Genomic DNA, 20,869 nt, shown 5'->3' on the forward strand with positions numbered 1-20,869 from the left:
AGGGCAGTGTGTCTCCATCCTGACTCACATGAGAAACCCATGGGGAGCTTTAAAAACACACCAGGGTACCACCCAGACCTACTGACTCGGCTCTACTGGTGGGGTTTGGGCTCAGCCAGGGTAGGGGCTGCTGGGACCAACCATCTGCATTTGCAGCAGGGCAGCATGTTATGGGGTGTCACTTCCTTGAAAGCCTGTTTTCTGATCTGTTAAATGAGCAGTCCGGGGAGGGTTTTGGCCAAGGAGGGTCTCAGGGTACTGGGACAGGCAGGTAGAGCCCCTGGTCCCTCCAGCCTCCACACGGCCCCTTCTACTATTTTCTGTGTTGAGTTTCTGAAGTCCCTGGGTAGTGCAAATGGTTAACATGCTTGGCCGCTGACCAAAAGGCTGGAGGTTTGAGTCTACCCAGGGGTGCCTTGGAAGAAATCAGCCATTGAAAATTCTATGCCATACAGTTCTACTCTGACACACATGGAGTCACCATGAGTCAGGATCAAGTCAACAGCAGCTGGTATATTGGATTTCTAGGTAGAAGCTTCTTAGAAATAAGGGCTCCATAGCTACTGGGTTTTTTGGGTATAGCTATCATGAGATTTGAAGACCCCTGGCCTGGGCCTTCCCTTCAAGCTGCCATGCTACAGGACAAGGTGCTCAGAGAGGAGAGTCAACCCAGGTGGGGCCGAGTCAGCAGAACACAGCCTCTTGGGGCTGATGGAGAATTCTGGAGGAAATCCAGGGTAGAAGCATTGCCCACCTGCGGAAAGGAGGCTGTAAACCTGGCCACCCGCTTCATGTGCAACAGCTCAGCAAGCTCCGGGCAGATGCCACTCAGACCCTATCCACCCCTCTGGATGCCAGGCTCACTGGGCCGGTGGCAGGATCCATGGACCTCCAGAGCAACCTCAGCAGATGGGGCAGAGGGCGAGGACAGTGAGCTAACACCTGGGCAGGTGTGTGCACACAGAGAAGGATGGCAGCACTCCCATTGACAAACCACTGACATTCTAAGTAAAGGTGCTGACGAGGAACAAAGAGACGTGAGATGAGAGGCCACTCCAAGTTCTGCCCACAGCGTTCCTAGCTGAGCTGCCATGGATTTCAGAGCAAGAAGCTTTCCCAAACCTGGTTCCCACAGCCTCAGCAGAGCCTGAGGCACATGAGGGAATGCAGAGCATACCACGCTGGGAGGCAGAATATTGTCACCATTTCACAGATGAGAAAACCCAGGTTCAGAGGAGTGAGCTGCCCAATTCACACAGCAAGTAAAGATCAGACTGGACTCAAGCCCAGGTGTGGCTCCAACCCTGGCTCCTGCCTACCATGTTTGACGGCCTCTGTCCAGTCCCAGTCCTTGAAGCCCCTCACAGAGCAGGGGCCCTGTGTTGTAACAGGGTTTCCCTGGATCCTTCTGAGAGAAGGGCATTACTCCTGAGCTGGCAAAGTCGCTGGCCTCTCCCTCCAATCCTGCAACCCTGCTCCTGGCTTCCATACGCAGCAGCCTGGGGGCACTCCTGGACCCCAGGACCACCAGCTCCAGCCCCAGGGCCATACAGCTTCCACCCCGGGACCCGGCCCCACCAGAGCTGCAAGGGAGAGCTGGGCCGTGCCCTGGGCCGGGGTGTGCGCTGTCCAAGCTCAGCCTCCTCTGGGTCATGCTGCTCCAGCTGGAAAACGACAAGGGGACAGAGCTGGCATGAAATGCAGGCCACATTCTGCTGGGGACAACCATTTATTTTAGACTTTCAACCCTTTCCTGCCAGGCAGGTGGGAAGCCCACCCTCGGTCATTCTTGGCCCCCACCCCAATTCTCAGGACTACAGGGGTCCCATGCTCTAGGTTTGATCTGAAACCCCAGGGTGTCTGTTCAGGGCAGGGATCATCTCTCTCCAGTCCTGTCCCTTCCCCACCACCTCCCCCCGCCTCCTCCGCCACACCTATCCTGCAAGCCCCTTGGGGCAGAGAACTCTCTGGCAAAGCAGAAACTGAAGCATTGCTCTAGGGTGGCCACCTCCCCACACACTTCTGGGAGCAGAACTCACAGACCTGCAGCCCCTCTGTGTGTGCAGTCTGGGGGGCCCCTGAGACCCCGCCAAGTCTCCTTTGGAGTCCTCGCTCCCTTTCTCCTCCACCCCAGGACCCGTGAAGAGCCACCCCGTGCACTTGGACTTTGAGAAAACAGAAACAAAACTTTAGGTGCGCCCATTCCACCCCCAGGCTTGCACCCACCCATAGGGAAGGGAAGAGAGGAGGGCGAGGACGAGGACAGAGCTCCTGGGGTGGGGCATGGAGCCCAGCAACTCTGGGGTACCCCTATCCCTCCTCCCCTCCTCCAGCTCATCAAGCTGTGCTCTGGGGGCCATACAACTCCCCCCTACCCCCCGCCCAGGCCCTTGCCCCACCTGCCCCCTGACAGCCCCCTCCTCTCTCCACAGTCCACGGCATCAAGTGGACCTGCAGCAATGGGAACAGCAGCTCAGGCTTCTCGGTGGAGCAGCTGGTGCAGCAGATCCTTGACAGCCACCAGACCAAGCCCCAGCCCCGGACCCACAACTGCCTCTGCACCAGCAGCCTGGGTAAGCGGGGCTGGGGCGGGTATGGAGGGCAGACAGGGGTGCAGCCTCCTCCTGGAGGTGGCCAGAATGTCCAGTGAGGGAAGGGAGTTGGCCAAGGATGGCGAGACACCATAGCACCCCACATGGACACAAAGCAGGCCCTTCATCCTTGTCTGCCTCTGGAGCTGGTGGGATGCCCATTTTGGGCAGAAGTTCCCTGTCAGCTCCCTCTGGGAACCGGGGCAAAGGCAGCTGCTGGGGGAAATGCAGACGGCTGGGACTCTGGGCCTATGTCCGCCCACTGCAGGTGCCCTCTTGAACCCCCGTTCCCAGGTACCCAGCATGGGGCCACCTGGGTCTGCAAGGTAGATGCGCCCTGAGTCAATTGGACCGCTGAAGCTCAACCTCTTCTTTAACCTGTGTCTCCTCCAGGAATGCAAAGTCTCCCCTCTCCATCCTAGTGTGTTTGTGATTCTGATAATGTCATTTGCTCTTTGAGATGTGTGGCCCCCTCCCTCTACCGCCTTAATTAGATATTTCCATTAGAGGGTCCTGTCGCTTCTCTGCCAAGTCTTCACGAATTTAGGAATCTTGGTGGTGAGGCTGTAGCAGGATCAGGGGCAAATTCATCCTTTTATCAGAAGCTAAGTGACCCTTATCTAATGGAATAAAAATAATGATGGCATAGTGGGAGAGAAAAGCCGCAGTGCCTGCTGGGCACAGAGGCCTAGGGGAGGAGCCCCAAGCAGACTCGCCAGAGCTCAGAGAGGCTCAGCACCTCAGACATCGAACTGGGGGAGGGCTCCATTCTTGCCTAGGACTCAGAAGGATTTAGCCCCACAGAGAGTCAAGCACAGGCCCAGGCTAGCCAAACAGAGGTGGCTGGCCTAGCCCACCATACCTTTCTGCCTCTATCTGGGCAGCCCTTCCCCTGTGTCTAGAACTTCTCTGATCCTGGGCCTGAGAGCTAATCCAGAGAGAGCATCTTGTCCTTCACCTCCCCCCTCAACTTCCAACATCTAGTACCAAGATATGGCTCCCCGCTGGATTCCTGAGACTTTGTATAACCTGATCAGCTGGCAAGGTTGGGGGATGAGGAAGGACACAAATACCTCCCTGGGGCTGTGGACATGCAGAAAGCTGAGACCCCTGTAGGTGGAAGAGTGCCTGATAGTGGAAGGAGCTTTCCTGGAGGGTAACTTCTCTCCACCCTCTCTCTCTGGGCCTCCTATAGGCTGGGGTATCACTTTCAGTATTCTTTGAAAAGAACATCAAGAATAAAGACAGCCTGGCCTTTGAGGGTGGTCACATAGGGTGCGTGAGAGCCCCAGGGCTTGGTGTTGGTGGGCTGGAGACTGGAGTGTCTGTTGAATACCAGGCCCATGGAATCTGAGGCCTGTTTGGGCTCCCGGGCCTGGGCTTTGACCAGGGCCCAGCTACTCAGTGACAGCATCCACTGTGGTCCCAGCTCTGACACTCTCTTTGTGTGTGTGCATGCGTGCGTGCGTGTGCACGTGTGTGCGTGTATGTGTGTGTGTGTGCTGTGCTTCTGATCTCCGCAGGAGCAGGCAGCAGCGTGCACCACAAGTGTAACAGTGCCAAACACCGCATCATCTCACCCAAGGTGGAGCCACGGAGCGGGGGGTACGGGAGCCACGCGGAGGTGCAGCACAACGACGTGTCCGAGGGCAAGCATGAGCACAGCCACAGCAAGAGCTCAAGCCGTGAGAAGCGCAATGGCAAGGTGGCCAAGCCCGTGCTGCTGCACCAGAACAGCACCGAGGTGTCCTCCACCAACCAGGTGGAGGTCCCCGACACCACCCAGAGCTCCCCTGTGTCCATCAGCAGTGGGCTCAACAGCGACCCGGACATGGTGGACAGCCCCGTGGTCACCGGTGTATCCAGCATGGCAGTGGCCTCCGTGATGGGGAGCCTGTCCCAGAGCGCCACAGTGTTCATGTCAGAGGTCACCAATGAGGCCGTGTACACCATGTCCCCCACCGCCGGCCCCAACCACCATCTCCTCTCACCTGACGGCTCTCAGGGCCTGGTCCTGGCTGTGAGCTCTGATGGCCACAAGTTCACCTTCCCCACCACGGGTAGCTCCGAAAGCCTGTCAATGCTGCCCACCAATGTGTCCGAAGACCTGGTCCTCTCCACCACCCTTGACGGTGGCCGGAAGATTCCAGAAACCACCATGAACTTTGACCCTGACTGTTTCCTTAACAACCCAAAGCAGGGCCAGACCTATGGGGGCGGAGGCCTGAAGGCCGAGATGGTTAGCACCAACATCCGGCACTCGCCACCCGTAGAGAGGAGCTTCAGCTTCACCACCATCCTCACCAAGGAGATCAAGACCGAGGACACCTCCTTCGAGCAGCAGATGGCCAAGGAAGCATACTCCTCCTCCGCCGCAGCCACCGCCTCCAGCTCCCTCACGCTGACCACCGGCTCCAGCCTGCTGCCCTCAGGCGGCGGCCTCAGCCCCAGCACCACCTTGGAGCAGATGGACTTCAGCGCCATAGACTCCAACAAGGACTACACGTCCAGCTTTAGCCAGACTGGCCACAGCCCCCACATCCACCAGACCCCCTCCCCGAGCTTCTTCCTGCAGGATGCCAGCAAGCCCCTTCCCCTCGAGCAGAATGCCCGTAGCAGCCTGAGTGACTCTGGGAGCACCTTCGTGATGCCCACAGTGAAGACCGAGGGCTCGTCCCAGGCCAGCTCTTGCAGCGGCCATGTGGAGACTCGGATAGAGTCCACCTCCTCCCTCCATCTCATGCAGTTCCAGGCCAACTTCCAGGCCATGACAGCGGAGGGGGAGGTCACCATGGAGGCCTCACAGGCGGCCGAGGGCAGCGAGGTCCTCCTCAAGTCTGGGGAGCTGCAGGCCTGTAGCTCTGAGCACTACCTGCAGCCCGAGAGCAATGGCGTGATCCGGAGTGCCAGCGGCATGCCCATCCTCCCAGGCAACGTGGTCCAGGGCCTCTACCCGGTGGCCCAGCCCAGCTTGGGCAACGCCTCCAACATGGAGCTCAGCCTGGACCACTTTGACATCTCCTTCAGCAACCAGTTCTCCGACCTGATCAATGACTTCATCTCCGTGGAGGGGGGCAGTGGTACTATCTACGGACACCAGCTGGTGTCGGGGGACAGTGCGGCCCTCTCGCAGGCGGAGGATGGGGCCCGCGCACCCTTCACCCAGGCAGAGATGTGTATCCCTTGCTGCAGCCCCCAGCAGGGGGGCCTGCAGCTCAGCAGTGCGGAGGGCGGGGCCAGCACCATGGCCTACATGCACGTCGCTGAGGTGGTCTCAGCCGCCTCAGCCCAGAGCACCCTAGGGATGCTGCAGCAGAGTGGACGGGTGTTCATGGTGACCGACTACTCACCGGAGTGGTCCTACCCAGAGGTAAGCCACCGCTGCGGCTCCTGCCCGCCCCACCGCCACGCTCATCCCCCATCACCCAGCGCAGGGATGCTCCTGCCCGTGTGGCTGCTCTTGGGATGACGCTGTGGACCATGACGACTAAGTTGTCCCCTTCCTCTGTCCCCACAGCATCCCTCAAGCAGCGGTTCTCAAACTTCACTGGAGCAAGCGGTCAGGGGTCTCCTGGGAGACCCGGTGCCCCCTCCAGCTTCAGCTAGAACAGCCCGCTGTTACCTGGCTTATATGTTAAGATTCCACCTATGTTTTGCTTTGTTTTGTTTCTTTTCTGTTTTTTTTTTAAGGAATACTATGGCTGCTAAGGAAACCCTGGCGGTGTAGTGGTTAAGAGATACGGCTGCTAACCAAAAGGCTGGCAGTTCAAATCCACCAGGCGCTCCTTGGAAACCCTATGGGGCAGTTCTATTCTGTCCTATAGTGTTGCTTCGAGTCGGAATCAACTCAATGGCAATGGGTAATGGGTTTATGGGTGCTAAAAGGAGCCCTGGTGGCGCAGTGGTTAAGCTCCCAGGTGCTAACCAAAAGGTCAGCAGTTCCAACCCACCAGCTGCTCCATGGGAGAAATGATATGGCAATATGCTGCCATAAAGATTACAGCCTTAGAAACCCTATGGGGCAGTTCTACTCTGTCCTATAGAGTCGCTATGAGTCAGAATCGACTCGCTGGCAATGAGTTTGGTTTTTGGTTTTATGGCTGCTAAAAGGAGCCCTGGTGGTGCAATGGTTAAGCACTTGGTTGCTAACCAAAAGGCTGGCGGTTTGAACCCACCAGCAGCTCCACAGGAGAAAAGACCAGTCTATCTGGTCTGTAAAGATTACGTCCTAGGAAACTCTATGGGGCAGTTGTGTTCTGACCTATAGTGTCACTCTGAATTGGAATCAACCTGATGGCACCTAACATGACAATAGCTGCTAAGGAGTCCATTGGTGGTACAAACGATTAACACCTTCGGCCATTAACCAGCATGTTAACCAAAAGTTTAGAGGTTCAAGTCTACCCAGAGGCACCTTGGAAGAAAGCCCTGGTGATCGACTTCTGAAAAATCAACCACAGAAAAACCCTCCGGAGCACGGTTCTACTCTGAGACACATGGGGTTTCCATGAGTCAGAATGAACTTGGCAGCTACTGGTTTAATGCAGGCCCAGCAAACTAAGTCTTCAGTCGTAGCCGGAGCAGAGATGCTGCTCAAGGCCCGTGAATATTCCAGACCCAGGTGGCAGGGGTGCCAGGGACCAATGCCTGAGCTGGGACTGGGTGACCAGTGTCCTTAGAAGTCACTGACTTCTCTGAGCCAGTGTGCTTCACACTGTCCCCTTGGGCCCTGGCGAAGGGGCAGTGAGGCCTAGTGGTAGAGCACGCGTGTGCAGGGGTCACCCCTGGGTGTCAGTCTAGCTGTGCTATGACCTGGAGCTAGTTTCTTCACCCCCCTGTGACTCAATTTCCTCAGCTGTAAAATGGGGGTAACAACAGTATCTACCTCACAGTGAGGTTTAGTGAGTGTTTGGTTGCGTCTGCAGCTCACAGTAAGTAATCAATGAGTATTGGCTATTGCTTTGTGATCATTATAGCGCATGACCCACTGTGCTCCTTTCTGGGTCCTCTGGCCAAGTGTCGTGGCAGAGACCCTGAGCCCTAGTTTCTGTTCCCTCCTGCTCACTGACTTACTGACATGGCTTTGTGAGATCATCTATAACGTGGACCTCAGTGCCACAGCCTTTACTATGCGGCTCATACTCCCTGCCACCTTTCCTTTATGGCTTGTTGTTATTAGCTATCATCAAGTCAGCCCCTGACTCATGGTGATCCCATGCACAATAGAATGAAATGCTACCTGGTCCTGTGCCATCCCCATGATCAGTTACAAGTCAGACCATTGTGAGTCATAGGGTTTTCATCGGCTGATGTTCTGAAGCAGATCACCAGGCCTTTCTTCTTAGTCTCTCAGTCTGGAAGCTCTGCTGAAACCTGTTCAATATCCTAGCAATACACAAGCCTCCACTATAGATGGGTGGTGGCTGCACATGGGATGCACTGGCTCGGATCAAACCCGGGTCTCCCTTATGGAAGGTGAGAACCACCAATGCCTGTGGCAAAGCTAAGAAAATCTGTACAAAAATGTCCCGAGCACTCAGAAAGACGCCAAATTAGCCAGGTCATGGTCCACTCTTAGGACAAGTGTGTCCTGGAAATACGGTAGGCGTCTGAAATTCCAGCCTCTGCTCATACATTGTGTGTTCATGTATTGGTGTTTATAAAAACCCTCAGGCGTCCAAGAGGCAGCTGCCATAAATGGTTAGGAGCATGGATCTGGGGCCCAACGGTCTCCATTCAAATCTCAGCTCCGTGTTTCCTAGCCAGTGACCTTGGGCAAAACAGCTGCCTTCCCTGTGTCTCGGTTTCCTGCCTCTAAAATTGGGATAATAACCATGCTTTGTTGGGTTGTCTTGAGGATTAAATGAACAAATTTACTAGCTCAGTGCCTGCCTCTCATGTCCACCACAATTTGGTCCCCCCAGTAAGACCCAAAAGGACCCAACTGGGCTTCCTCTTGGTGTTGCTTAGTGTGACCTGTTCCTGACACATCCCCTCTGCTCTTGTCAGTGACACAGAGCTCAGCAGCAGCATCATAGCACCCACCACATTTGCCCAGTAGCAAAAGCCAGCTCAGCAGCTCACCTAGACGGGGTTTAGGAAAGCAACCAAAGGTAGAAGGAAGAAGAAAGATGTGGGACTGGGATATAGGGGGAAGGTCACAGCCAGGAGTCAGGAGTGCTGCCTTCTGATCCCGACTCTTGTAAGACCTGATTCTCTGGGCCTCAGTTTCCTTATCTGTAAAATGGCTAAGAGGAGGCAGCCTAGAAGCACCCCAAATCCTGGGACCAGGGAGATTTGGTCCTGGGGATGTTCCCTGAAGCCTGAGTGAGCAGGAACTGAGGGCCGAGAGGTCCAGGCCTGCACTTGGGCCTCCCTGGGTCTGGCGAGTACTAGCCAGGGGGCATTAGCAGGCCTGACCCCCTCCATTCTTCGACAGTCTCCAACTCCCCACTCTCAGATCCCTAAGCAGAGGTTCATCTCGGGAAAGCAGTTCCACAGCTCGCCACGCGAGGGCGGCCCAGGAACAGGGAACGGAACCGGCAGCCTCGCAGTGGCAGACACAGCCAGCGCTTGTTTTCCAGAAGCCCTGGATGCTTCCAGTTACTTGGAAACAAAAGCAGCTCAAATTCATTTGATTTGGAAAATGTGCAGACACCCCCCAGCTGGGCCCTTGGGTGCCTGCTGTGGCTCATGGTGAAGCTTCAAGTCCCAGCAGCCCCAGCCGGCCACTCCCTCCTTGACCAGTGTACTCTCTGTCTCTGGGCCACCATCCCCAGTCCAACAGCAGCCCTTACAGTTCTGCAGGAGACACCCCTCTCTGGGGACACCTCTCTCTCTCACAGCCCACTCACTGGCCTGTCTACTCCTGGCCCCTGCACTCCTCTGCCAGTAGGGGGTGGCTGTGCACCAGGCCTGGATCTAGCCCAGGCTCCACCACAGCCCAGATAGGGCTCTGGGACAAGACTGAAGCCCTGGGCCCCACTTCCAAGTCTGCAAATCTGAGGTCTACTAAATGGTCTCTCACCACCTGCCCAGCGCTGACACCAGATGGCTCAGCACACGTTTAGCAGGAGGGCTATGGCTGGTGCCATCTCCATGTCTTCTCTGAGCGGTCCTCTCCCCATGGGAAAGGGGAGAGGGTCTCAGCTTCTTCTCCTCTTCATCCTCCTCTTTCCCTCTGTCTGCATCTGTAACCTACACACACACACATGCAAACGGAGTGCCCCTGTGCACCAGAATCTCCTCTGAATGCATTGGAAATCTGTGCCTTTTATTTCAGCACCCCCAGGACACTGAGCCCTCAGATGGCATCATTGCCCCTCCCTGCCACCCAAGTCTTTCTGTGTCATCTCCCACCACTGACGCTCCCACTGCACCAGGCACAAGAGGCTGCAATTAGAGTCTTCATGCCTGCTCCGCAGGCGCGCGTTGCCATGGGAACCATCCTTTGAACTGATGGAGGCTGAGCTGTCCTGCAGTGGTTTCCATGGAGAAGGGCCAACGTTCTCCAGTAATCTCTGCAGTCCTTTGTGCCTGGCAGCAGCACCAGCTCCACACTCGCAGCTGTCGATTGGGGTTATTATTGTCCCCTTTTTTCTCTCATTGTCACTGTCTGTGGCCTTTTGAAGCCACTGCTTTTCAAGGATCTAGGGAGGATCTGGCCCTGTGCTGGCCTTCTGGTGCTTCCAGGCTCCCTGTGCCATCAGTCACACCACCTAGCCAGGACCTGCTCTGGCCCACAGTCCAAGGGTGCTGACCCCCAGCCTGACCACTCCAACTGAGCTCCAAATCTCCCTGTGGAGCCATATGGAGAACCAAGGAATGTTAGGACCTGGAGGGTTCCCAGAGAGGTCAGGTGGGGGCTCACCTGAGGACACACAGCTGCTGAGGGGCAGGCTCCGGCCTGCTCATGCTGCCCGTCCTGACCTCTCACTGCCCTCAAAGCCTTGGTTGCCTAGCAGTGAAATGACTTCTCCAGAGCTATTCCAGTCCAGAGGAAGGCTCCCAGGAGCACAGGTGAAATGCTTTCCAGTCAGAGAGGCCTTTCCATGGGGGGACATTCTTTCCTGCGCTGGGCTGTGAAGGAGCCAGGCTGGAAACATCCCCTCCTGCTGCTGCTGCTCGAGGCCAGGCCTGGGTCCCAGACACATTACGGGGAGCCTCAGGAGCAAGCCTCACAACAAGGTTGGGGGACCACCTCCAGGACAGGGAGGGGCCAACTGGCCTAGGAGTCCCGAGAACCAGTGCCAAGGAGAAGTCAAGCAAGAATGAGTGACTGACAGGAGAGAGCAAACCAGCTTCCTGCTGGCACTGGGTGGCTGCGAGTCTGGCCTCTCTGTCCTTGGGTGGCAGGATGGATGGAGTCTCATGTCCACAGCTCCCCAAACCACCAACACCAGCTGCTGCCCCAGTCTCAAGTAGGAGTGCCACTCGTCCTTCTTCCTCCAGAACACTAGGTGGCGTCCTCCACCCTGTCCTGAGCAGCTCTTGCCCACCCCACCCCCACCCCCCCCATCCCCCACTGGGACAGGTGGTGCCCAGTGTGAAAGGAGTGGAACCTCTGGCATGGACTAACCCAGGAATGGCCAGGAGAGTCAGGGCAGCCAACACACTCCCCCTCTTCAGCCCCTACGGAGGGCCTGCCTCTTCCCTGCACTGGGCAACCAGCCCCTCCTCCCAGCTATCTAAGCCTTAAGAGGGAGACCATGTTCACAGGAGACGGGACTGAGAATAAAAGGAGGTACTATCATTAATCACTGAATCAAGACAACATCACAAAGCAGGACTGCCCCAAGCACGGAGACATGTGGCCACCCCAGCAGCAAGAAGGGCCACCACCCCACCAACCCCCTTACTCGGTGGCACCCTCCCCCCTCCACCCACTCACCCCACCTCCCAGTGCTGGTCCAAGCAGGAGATCAGGGAGTGTGAGGCTTTTCTGTGCTCTCCTTTTTTTTCTATACAGGAACCTTGGGTCCCTGTGGGTGAACCTCTCCCCACTGAGTGGAGAAAGGTCACCTGAGGCCCCCTCCCTGGCCCTAAGAGAGCAGCCCCAGCCCAACTGCGTGGGTCAGTAGCTTGCATGAGGGGGGACCAGAGAGGCCCATCTGGCTGTGTAGGCACAGAGCAAATGCCCTCAATGGCTTGGCACAGAGGCAGGGAGGGCCCCATGCTCAGTCCCCACCCGCCCCAACCCTCAGCTCTGAGCCCCAAACTCTGAGCTCCCAGGGCCAGCTCTGAGCCGTCCACCACTGAGCCCTTCTCCCCCATTTTCTGATTCTGCAGAGTCTTTCTCATTGCTTTCTTCACCCACCCCTTCCCTACTAGATCCCCTCCCTTCCTCTGTCCCTAGCGCCCTCTGGGGGTCCTGGGCACCCCCCTCATTTCCCCATCAGAACCTCAGGTCTCTGGGGCAAAGCTCAGGTACTCTGGCTTGTTCCCTCAACCTGTCCCCAGGCAAAGGACAGAGCGTGCATCCCTCCTTTCTCTTCCCATCCTTCCAGGGGGCCCACCCAGCCAGTCCTCAGGTTCTTCGTGGGCTGAAAAGGGTTGGAAAACTGTGTTCCCGCCTGCCTGGAGCTGATCGGAGAGGAGTAGGGGTCAGAACAGCAGACCTATGTCGGGTGCCAGTGTAGGAAGGGCCAGGAGCATCTGCCGGGCAGGGGGGCAGGGGGCCAGGCTGCCTGTCTGCAGCACTGGAGCAGTTGTCCTCTAAAGTCAGGTCATATTAGAATCTGCAGGCTGTGGCCCAGGAATCTGCATGATTTACAAGCACTGGGTTGGGGGAGGGGTACAGACTACCATTTGGGCAGTGTAGGTCAGGGGGCTTACTCTTGTCTCTGTTCCCTCCAGGGAGGAGTGAAGGTCCTGATCACAGGCCCGTGGCAAGAAGCCAGCAATAACTACAGCTGCCTGTTCGACCAGATCTCAGTGCCTGCGTCCTTGATTCAGCCTGGGGTGCTGCGCTGCTACTGCCCAGGTGAGAGGCCGCCCTCCCCCCACCCCAGAAGCCCCGGACTTGGCATCGGCCTTGGAGCAACCTTGGGCAAGTCACTGTGGGCCTCATTTTCCTGGGCTGTAAAGGAGTGAGTCCTGGGTTCTAATGTCATCTTTATTGGCTCATGAATCATGAGACCGTATCAAATAGGACACAGGCCCCCTCTGCTAGGACTGAGAAGGGAGCACAATGAAGGGACTAATTAGAGGACCAAGAAGCCCAGTTGATATACTGGCCCCAGCAGGAGGTGGCTACCCCCCTCCCCCATCAGCCTGAAGGGAAGGAGGTGAGAGCCAGGATACAGGAGCTGGTGAGACCCAAGGCCAGGCGGTGGACGGCCAGGCGGTGGATGGGCTGGCTGGAGCTGCAGCTGAGGTGGGGCACCTCTGCAGGAAAGGGGAGCCTCTCCTCCCACCTCTGACCTCCTGCCAATGCCTCCCAGCCCAAGCCAACCCAACAGAGGTAGCCCAGGTGAGGTGGTCCACAGGGTGGGCCTCCCTTCTCAGAGGAGGGCAGAGAAGGATGGAGAAGCCTGGCTGCGGCAGGGAAGGGCAGATCCAAACTGAGAATCACCAGCACAAACGCCTTTGAGACTCTGATGAAGCTGTCTACACTGGCCCCAGAATAAAGCACAGGCTCAGAATTTCCTTACAATTTCAGGGACTCAGTGACCTTCCAGAAGGCCAGCCAGGAGCCGCTCTGCGCTGTCCACTGTGCTCTGACATTCACCCTCCCCTCCTCTCACCCCAGGACGCTATTATCTATCAGCTAGCCCTTGACCTCTGACTAGCACTATCTCCTAGCCCTGTCAGCTGGATGAAGGCAGGAACTGAATGTCTTGGTACCCAGCATGTTCCCAGCCAAGTGCCTGGCACGTCGGTGATCATCATGAGAACAAAGGAAGGAATCTCTAGGAGTCAGAAGTCAGTCTTTAGAGCTGGTGCTTCTGTTCCCTGGGCTGGTGTTGGGGCAACCACTTGGCTCATCATTAGCTCCAGGGCTGGCCTGTCCATGGAGCCCATGCAATGAGCAGAGAAGGAGGACAAGGGGCAGGGGCAGTGAGGGAGGGGAAGGCAGAGAGGAAGGGAGAGGGAGAGGAGGGAAGGAGTCCACCCACCAGAGGGACCACCCTAGATTATCCAAAGCCAGGGAGCCTACAAAAGGAGAGAAAGCTCCCTATGGAGGGCAAGGGATGGGAAAGAGAGGTGGGGGACAGGGCAGGGGCAAAGTTGACCAGGCTGGGCAGGCTAGCAGAGCTCCTCCCAGGTTCCACCCAGGAAGGTCCGATTGCCTCTGGGCCACCCCAGCTGTCTGCCACCCCCGCCTGCACCATCCCCCAGCCTTCTGTCCCAACACCTTCCCTGCTGCCCCAGAGCAGAATGTCCCTAAGCCCTGGACTGGGCTCATGTACTCAGCCCCTGCTTGAGCCTAGCACCTCCTTCAACACCCACATCCAGGGAGCCAAGACTGGCGCCTGTGGTGGCCTCCCCCGCTGGCCCTGCCCTCTCATCCCCCTCTGCCCCCAGTAGCTCTGCTCAGCCTGGAGCTTGGCCACCCTGGATGCCAGCCCAGGCAAGGTCAGCCTATCACAGCACTGGATATGTGTGGTTAATGCAGCCCCCCCAACCCTTGGGTGGGGGTGGGAGAGGGCAGCATGTTGTTAAACTGTGCACTTATCACCTGCCACTGGAAGGGACTTGCTGGCCTATAAATAGATGCCACTTCCTGTACCTGGTTCTTGCCTGGCCGGAGACTCAGACCCTGCCTGTCCTCAGTTATCTGGCCTCTCCCAAAACAAGGACTGGCCTTTGCATGCCCCCTGGGTGATGTCCCAGGCTGGGACTTGGCGAATCTGGGGGCTGGAGTCAGTCACACCTGGGGGTGGGGGGGCATCTCAGATCAGCCAGTGGCCACCATGAACTTCAGCTGGAGCTGAGCTTGAAGGATAAACAGCTGAAGCCAGAGCCAAACTGACCTCACCCAGAAGAAAGGCCCAGAGGCCTGTGAGCACAAGCCAGACCAGACCACTATTGGGGCTGGGAATGGTTGCGTGTGCCAGGGGCACGCAGGGAATCATGGTGAAGGGGCACAGGGAGCAGACCACCACTGCCCACTGGCCTGGCGCACCCTGACCAAGAACAAGTCTCTCCAGGCAGCTCCCACACCAACCCAGGCAGCAGACGACACACAGGCACAGAGTCTGTCTTTCATAAGTATCCAGTGGTGCTCACCGGACAGGGGCAATTGACTGAGTCAGGGACACAGATCTCAGGGTAAATCGGTGGTGAAGGAGGGCTTTGGACTTAGACAAGGCAACCAGGTCAGGAAATGAAAGAGAAATCCACTAACAAGATCGCTGACCAGACAGCTCCATCCTGGATTCCTAGGAGGTCACCAAAGGACAAACGATAAAATTCAAAATGAGGTGATCAAGTGCGCTGTGTTTTGAAGCAACTCATCCAACAACTAATTATTGAGTGGCCAGAACCTGCAGGCACTGACCTTGGCACTGGACCTAGAAAGGTGATAAGGACAGACCCAGTCCAGCTTTCGTAGAGCTTACATTCTACTGCCGGGAACAAAAAATAAACCAGGAAGCAAAGAAGTAACCAAGATAGCTGGTGAAAACTAAATCATGACACTAGAATATGGCAATGTGACAAAGAAACTTGGAAGAGGGTGGATCCTTCAGATACAGTGACGAGGGAAGGCCTCTTCCAGCCTGGGACATTCGGCTGGGACCTGAATGATGAGCTGGAGCCAGGCATGGGATGGGTGGGGGAGAAACGTTCAGGCAGAGAGAAAAGGAAGTGCAAAGGCCCTGAGGCAGGAATGGACTTCGTGAGCTGGAGGAATAAAAAGCCAGCTGGTTATCTGCAGGAAAGCTAGTGGCGTAGGGGAGTCAAACATGATAAGGCTGAAGAAGATGCAGTCCTTCTAGGCCATGGGCAAGCATTTGATTTGATTTTACTTGCAATAGAAAGCCATTAGACAGTTTTAAGTGGGGGAGTGGCATGATCTAAATTACATCTTTAAAAGATGATGCTGGTGTGTGGGGTAGTGGATGGTAGGAAGAGGCTCAAGAATGAAAGCAAGGAAACCACCAGGAGAGGGCAGAGAGAGGGGTAATCTTTTCTAACCTAAGAAGGAGGACTTCCTGGGTGCCCTCCCTTGGGCAATGAATACTCCCACTGGTCTCCTGTAGGGGGAGGTTGGAATATGGCTCCTCCCTGACGTCATTCCAGCAGGCACAGGTCTCAGGTATGCTAATGTCACCCGCAGCAGGAGGCTAAGCACAGGTCTAGGCAAGAAATGATGGCAGCTTGGACTAGGCCGGTGGAGACAGAAGCAGATGAACAGAGATTTCGCTGGGGAGGTCAAACTGGCAGGGTTCCCTGAGGAACTGGATGAAGGAGGCAGAGAGGCATGGAAGCTCCTGGGTTATGGTCCTGCGTGGCTAGGCTGCTGGGCTGGGTCCAGGAGAACACAATAGGTCCTCTCCACTCCATCTCTCAAGGGGAAGGAGGGGATGCTTTTGAGTCTGCCACCACACCAGCATCCCTGTAGGCTGTACCTGAGCCAGGAGATTGAGGGTGGGAGAACACCAATTGAGGAGGCCCTGTGGCTGGGACATTGGGTACCAGAGAAGCCTGGAGCTCCCCAAGGGCTGGCTGAGGGGCAGAAGCTTGCTGAGAGGAACGGAGTGGGCTTGGGGGATGGTGTGTGTGCTAACCACTCTTCCTTCCTGCTGGTAAACCAGGCAAATCTCCAGGGAAGCAAGTGACCAGGAGCTTGGAGGTCTGCCCGGGGAAGCCATAGGAGCCATAGGATGTTCTGGGCATGGCTGAGGGTGGTTTTCCAGAGAGGCGCCACAGGAGGTTCCGGGTGACTCCTCCATCATGGATCCAGGTGGCTCAGTCTGTGGCCTGGGACTGGGTCAAGCCAGGGTGGGAAATGCAGGGGAAAGAACCCCGCACAGGGCCGTCCTGAAGACCTGCTCTTAGAACGACGGCAAAATGGTCATTGCCTGGAAAGTACAGACTGGGGTGGACTGAGGCCACAAGTCATGAGTTGTTTTCCCACCAGAAGTGGGATCTGCTTTAGTCTTCTCAGAGGAAAGCCGGGGCTTCATTCTGCCCCGGGAGCAGCTGACCTAGACACCGTCCTCGAGTCTGTAAGCTTCTAAAAACCAAGTGCCCAAACGGTAATATGATCCCCACATGTATCCTCCTGGAGATCTGTCCTGGGGAGGCCCTGGGCATCTGCTGTTCCAGAAAAGCAGGGCAGAGAGCACATAACCCTGAAGCGAACAGGGGATGAGGCCAGGCAGGCCAAGGCAGCCTACACACTCACCATGGGCCATGGCCATCTTGGGGACCACAGACAGCCCTTGAGATTTCTACTGGAGCACGAGCAACGGCCTCAACCCCAGGACTTAGCAGGTCTCCACTATGGGTTGGCTTTCATCTTGCAGACAATGAAAACGTTCCATTCATTTATTCAACAAAGACAGCATCTGTTGAGCTCTGTGTTAGGGCCAGGACAGTGAGTCAGACCAACAAGAGCCCTGCCTTCTGGAAGCTTTTTTTTTTTTTTTTTTCCTGAAACATGCAGAGAAGTCTTTATTTATCACGTATGTTGCTAATGCTTAAGATTTAGCTGTAGAACAGAGTCACAGAGCTGCAGGCAGGGGGTTAGTAGGGTTTGAGAGTGGAACACGACATCAAGACACAGTAGGCTGCTCAGTAAGGAAATTCTCTTTTTCACAAGGGCCAGCTTCTGTTCCAGCAGATTTCAATTACTCAGTTTTTATGCAGATGCCTGTGTTTGGGGTTGTTATGTATTTTTGCCAATTAAGGATCTCATTTCATTGTTTTGGTTGGCTGATTCAGCGATCCTTAAAGGTCAGGTAGCATGACCTCATTCCCCCCTCCCCCTACTACTACCCCGTCCACATATACAACAGAAGAGTATTCTTAGTAGAAGTTCCCAAGGCTGGAGCAATTCCAGCACGCACACTGTGATGAGACACAGCCGGGAGGATGATGACCTATAGTCATCATCTAGAAATAACAGTCTTCTCCATTAAACCCATTAACATGCAGGATCCTCATCTGCTTTGCAAATGAGGTGCTTTTACCAGATTCTCCAGCACCCACCACCAGCAGCCCGGTAGACCTGCTTGTCCTCCTGCAGCTGCTTCTCAGTCTCCTTGTGGGCCTGGCGCTGCACCTTTCTCCTCGTTCCGCTGGTCCTGTTGAAGGCAGGCACATGCTTCACGCCAGCACCTCCAGCTCAGTCCCCGCTGGGTCTGCGCTGTCTGGGACTAGAGTAACAGGGGCATGGCCAAAGCTCTTGCTTTCATCAGGGAGGCAGAAGAACTTCTAAAAAATACATGGAACGCCATGTTGAGTGAGGACAAACCTTGTAGAAAAAGGTGACACAGAGGAACAAGTACAAAGGGGTCCAAAGAAAATTTTGTATCTGAATCTGACCTAGGATGGACAGGATGAGGGGAGAAGCCAGCCAGTCATTGGGTGGAGGTGGGATCTTTCATTCGACAAATCTACATTGAGCTCCCAGTCCCTGCTGTCACTTAGCGAACCAATGGCACATCAGGGAGCAGAGGAGCAGACAGGCAATTACAACATAGAGCCAGGCCTGCTATGGCAAAGGGTGATAACGAGGTACCTGATTGAGTCTGGGCAATCAGAGAAGGCTTCCCAAAAGAAGCAGCATCTGGAACGGACCTTCAGGAATGAGCAAGGGCAGCTGCCGGTGTGGCATGCTGGGCTGAGGGTGCTGCCCTGCCCCTTGCCCTGACCTTCTTTCTTTTGCTTCCAGCCCATGACACTGGTCTTGTGACCCTACAAGTTGCCTTCAACAACCAGATCATCTCCAACTCGGTGGTGTTTGAGTACAAAGCCCGGGCGCTGCCTACTCTGCCTTCCTCCCAGCACGACTGGCTGTCGTTGGACGGTAAGGACAGCTCTCAGGTCTCCTGGCCAGGTGGTAGGAGAGGGACACTTATGGGCTGTGGGCACAGGGTGTGAAAAAGGAGGGAGCACCCAGGTTTCCTGGTTCCTGCGCTGAGGAGGTAGGGAGGGGTGAGAGTCTCCTCTGTCTGGCTATGTGTGTCTCCACAGTTGGGCACCCATGTCTGGCCATTGGCTGGACCTGCCCTCAATCTCTGTCTGGCCCTGGGATGGAATGAAGTATGTGAGGCTGGGCCCATGTCTGTCACTCCTGCTGGGGTGTCTGAGTGGCCAGAGGAGCCCCAGAGGAGCCCCAGAGGTTCCCCCATCCACAGACAGATGCCTGAGGGGCCACAAGGTTCCCCTGGTCACAGAAGACCTCCAAGAGGCCTCGAGGTGCTCCTGTCCACAGACAGACCCTTGAGGGGTCCTGAGGTCCCCATGAAGCCCCGAGGTCCCCCTGCTACAGACAGACCCCTGAGAGGTCCCCTCAGGTCCCGTTGTCCACAGACAGACCCTTGAGAGGCCCTGAGGTTCCCTGTCCACAAACAAACCCCGAGCATCAGGGTCCAAGCACCCTAGGCCACCCCTCCTGGCTGTTTCCAGGGTTTCCCCAGAGCAGAGGCAGCTTCTGCAGGCTGTGGCCAGGCCTCAAGACTCTTAGAGAAGAGAGCAGTGTGTAAAGCTGACTGGAGATAGGCTCAGGGCAGCTTCTCTCAGATCCCAAGGCCTGGGCAGGTGGGCCCATGTGTGTGAGTGCCTCTCCCAACCTCCTCTAGTTGCTGTGTGCCGCTCAGCTGTTCTGACTTAGGCCGCTGCCTGGCAGAGCCTCTGAGACAAGCTCAGAGTCACGATGGCAGCAAAGAAAGGAGGGCCAGGTGCTCCCTGTGAGCAAGAAGGGAGGAGGCAGGACCTGCTGGCCAAAGAAAGGCAGAGCTCCATGAGCAACTGCTGTACCCACAGGGTGGCTCTGTGCTGTCTGCTCCCCTGGGCATCAGAGGCTCTGCAGAAAGAAGCTGCCAATGACAGGTTGGGGACTGCCAGGGTCGGTGGCTGTCCTTGCTAGTCTGGCCATGTCCAGGACTGGCTGGGGCTTATGGGCTGAGCCAATAGTCTGCTCTCTGCACAGGGGACAGGATGCAAGGAGTGGCTTGACAAGACCTCAGGAGCAGGGCAACCAGGAGAGGAGCGGACCTTGCTGGAGATCTCCCCAGCTCAGGGCAGTGGGCCCTGGGCAGGGTTGGTTCCTTAAGCACCCCTCCCCTTCCCACAACAGCCCTTCTGCCTGTCCCTCTCAGGCTGCCCCTTGCTGCGGGAGGACTTCTGGGCTTCGGCCCATGAACTGGGCAGCTTTCCTGAGCTGACCATGTGCGGAGCTGGGCCTCCTCGAGCCCAGCCCCAGCAGTGACGTGGTGCCCACAGCTGCCCTGGCCTGCTAACCCTCAGAAGCTGTTTCCAGAGGTGGCTCCGGGTCAGCAGGAGTCTGCACCCTGGCCTCAGCTGCCTAGGAGCACCACACTGGCCTTGGCAGCATTCCTGGCTGTGGCTGGAGCCAGGCAGAGCTGTGGCTATGGTCTGCGGGATGTAACAGAGAAGGGGAGGGTGACAGAGGCTCCTGTTCAGAACATCCGGTTTCAAGCCCTGGCTCTACCTGAATGACCCAGTCAGCCTCACTGGGGAGGGGGGTCTTCGCTGGGGACCGAGTAGGGTCCTGTGTGGGAGATGGAGCTTTTCAGAGAGCAAAGTCGCAGCAGACAGTGCTCCAAGCCCAGGAAAGGCAGCTGCCCTGGGAAGCCCAGGGAGCAAGCTCTGCTGGGAGGCTGCCTTCGGGGAGGGTGCTTGTGAGGTAACTGGAAAGGGAGCTGCCCCCACTGCTTCATGAGAAATGCACCCTCAGGCGATGAGCCTTCTGCCTCACCAGGCACCTGCTCCCTAGCAGCCCCCTCCCTTTGAGCTCTGCGATCTCTAGGCCTCCCAGTTGAGTTGAAATAAGCACCCTGCCGGCTCTTGGCAGGATACAGAGATGGCAGGGGTTAGATAGGGGGCATGGCAGTGCCAACCTCCATCTGGCATTGAGGCCTCCATCTCTAAGGAGTGTTGGCCTGTGCTACCACTGGCCTGGGCACAGCTGGGGGGATGTTGGTGCCACCATGGTTTGGACTCTGCTGAATTGGACTAGCCCAGCCTGGCTCAGGGAAGGACGATGCCAGTCTGTCATCCACCATGGCCCAGGCTCCCTGCAGAAAGGGGAGCAGAGCCCTAAAGGGTCTGCCCGCCTTCATCCCTCACCCTCTTGTCTTGGC

General features: G+C 56.5%; 1 protein-coding gene across 1 annotated transcript in view; it reads left to right on the forward strand.

Annotated features, from left to right (window-relative positions):
- CAMTA1 (calmodulin binding transcription activator 1) overlaps nucleotides 1-20,869 on the forward strand; it is a 1,094,671-nt gene that overhangs the window by 1,001,063 nt on the left and 72,739 nt on the right. Inside the window, exons 8-11 of the mRNA XM_064281181.1 lie at nucleotides 2,433-2,573; nucleotides 4,115-5,961; nucleotides 12,447-12,573; nucleotides 18,436-18,570. Coding sequence (XP_064137251.1) covers nucleotides 2,433-2,573; nucleotides 4,115-5,961; nucleotides 12,447-12,573; nucleotides 18,436-18,570 — 2,250 coding nt within the window. The remainder of the gene's footprint in view (nucleotides 1-2,432; nucleotides 2,574-4,114; nucleotides 5,962-12,446; nucleotides 12,574-18,435; nucleotides 18,571-20,869) is intronic.

The sequence above is a fragment of the Loxodonta africana genome, chromosome 3, assembly GCF_030014295.1.
Source record: "Loxodonta africana isolate mLoxAfr1 chromosome 3, mLoxAfr1.hap2, whole genome shotgun sequence".
Classification (NCBI taxonomy): domain Eukaryota; kingdom Metazoa; phylum Chordata; class Mammalia; order Proboscidea; family Elephantidae; genus Loxodonta; species Loxodonta africana.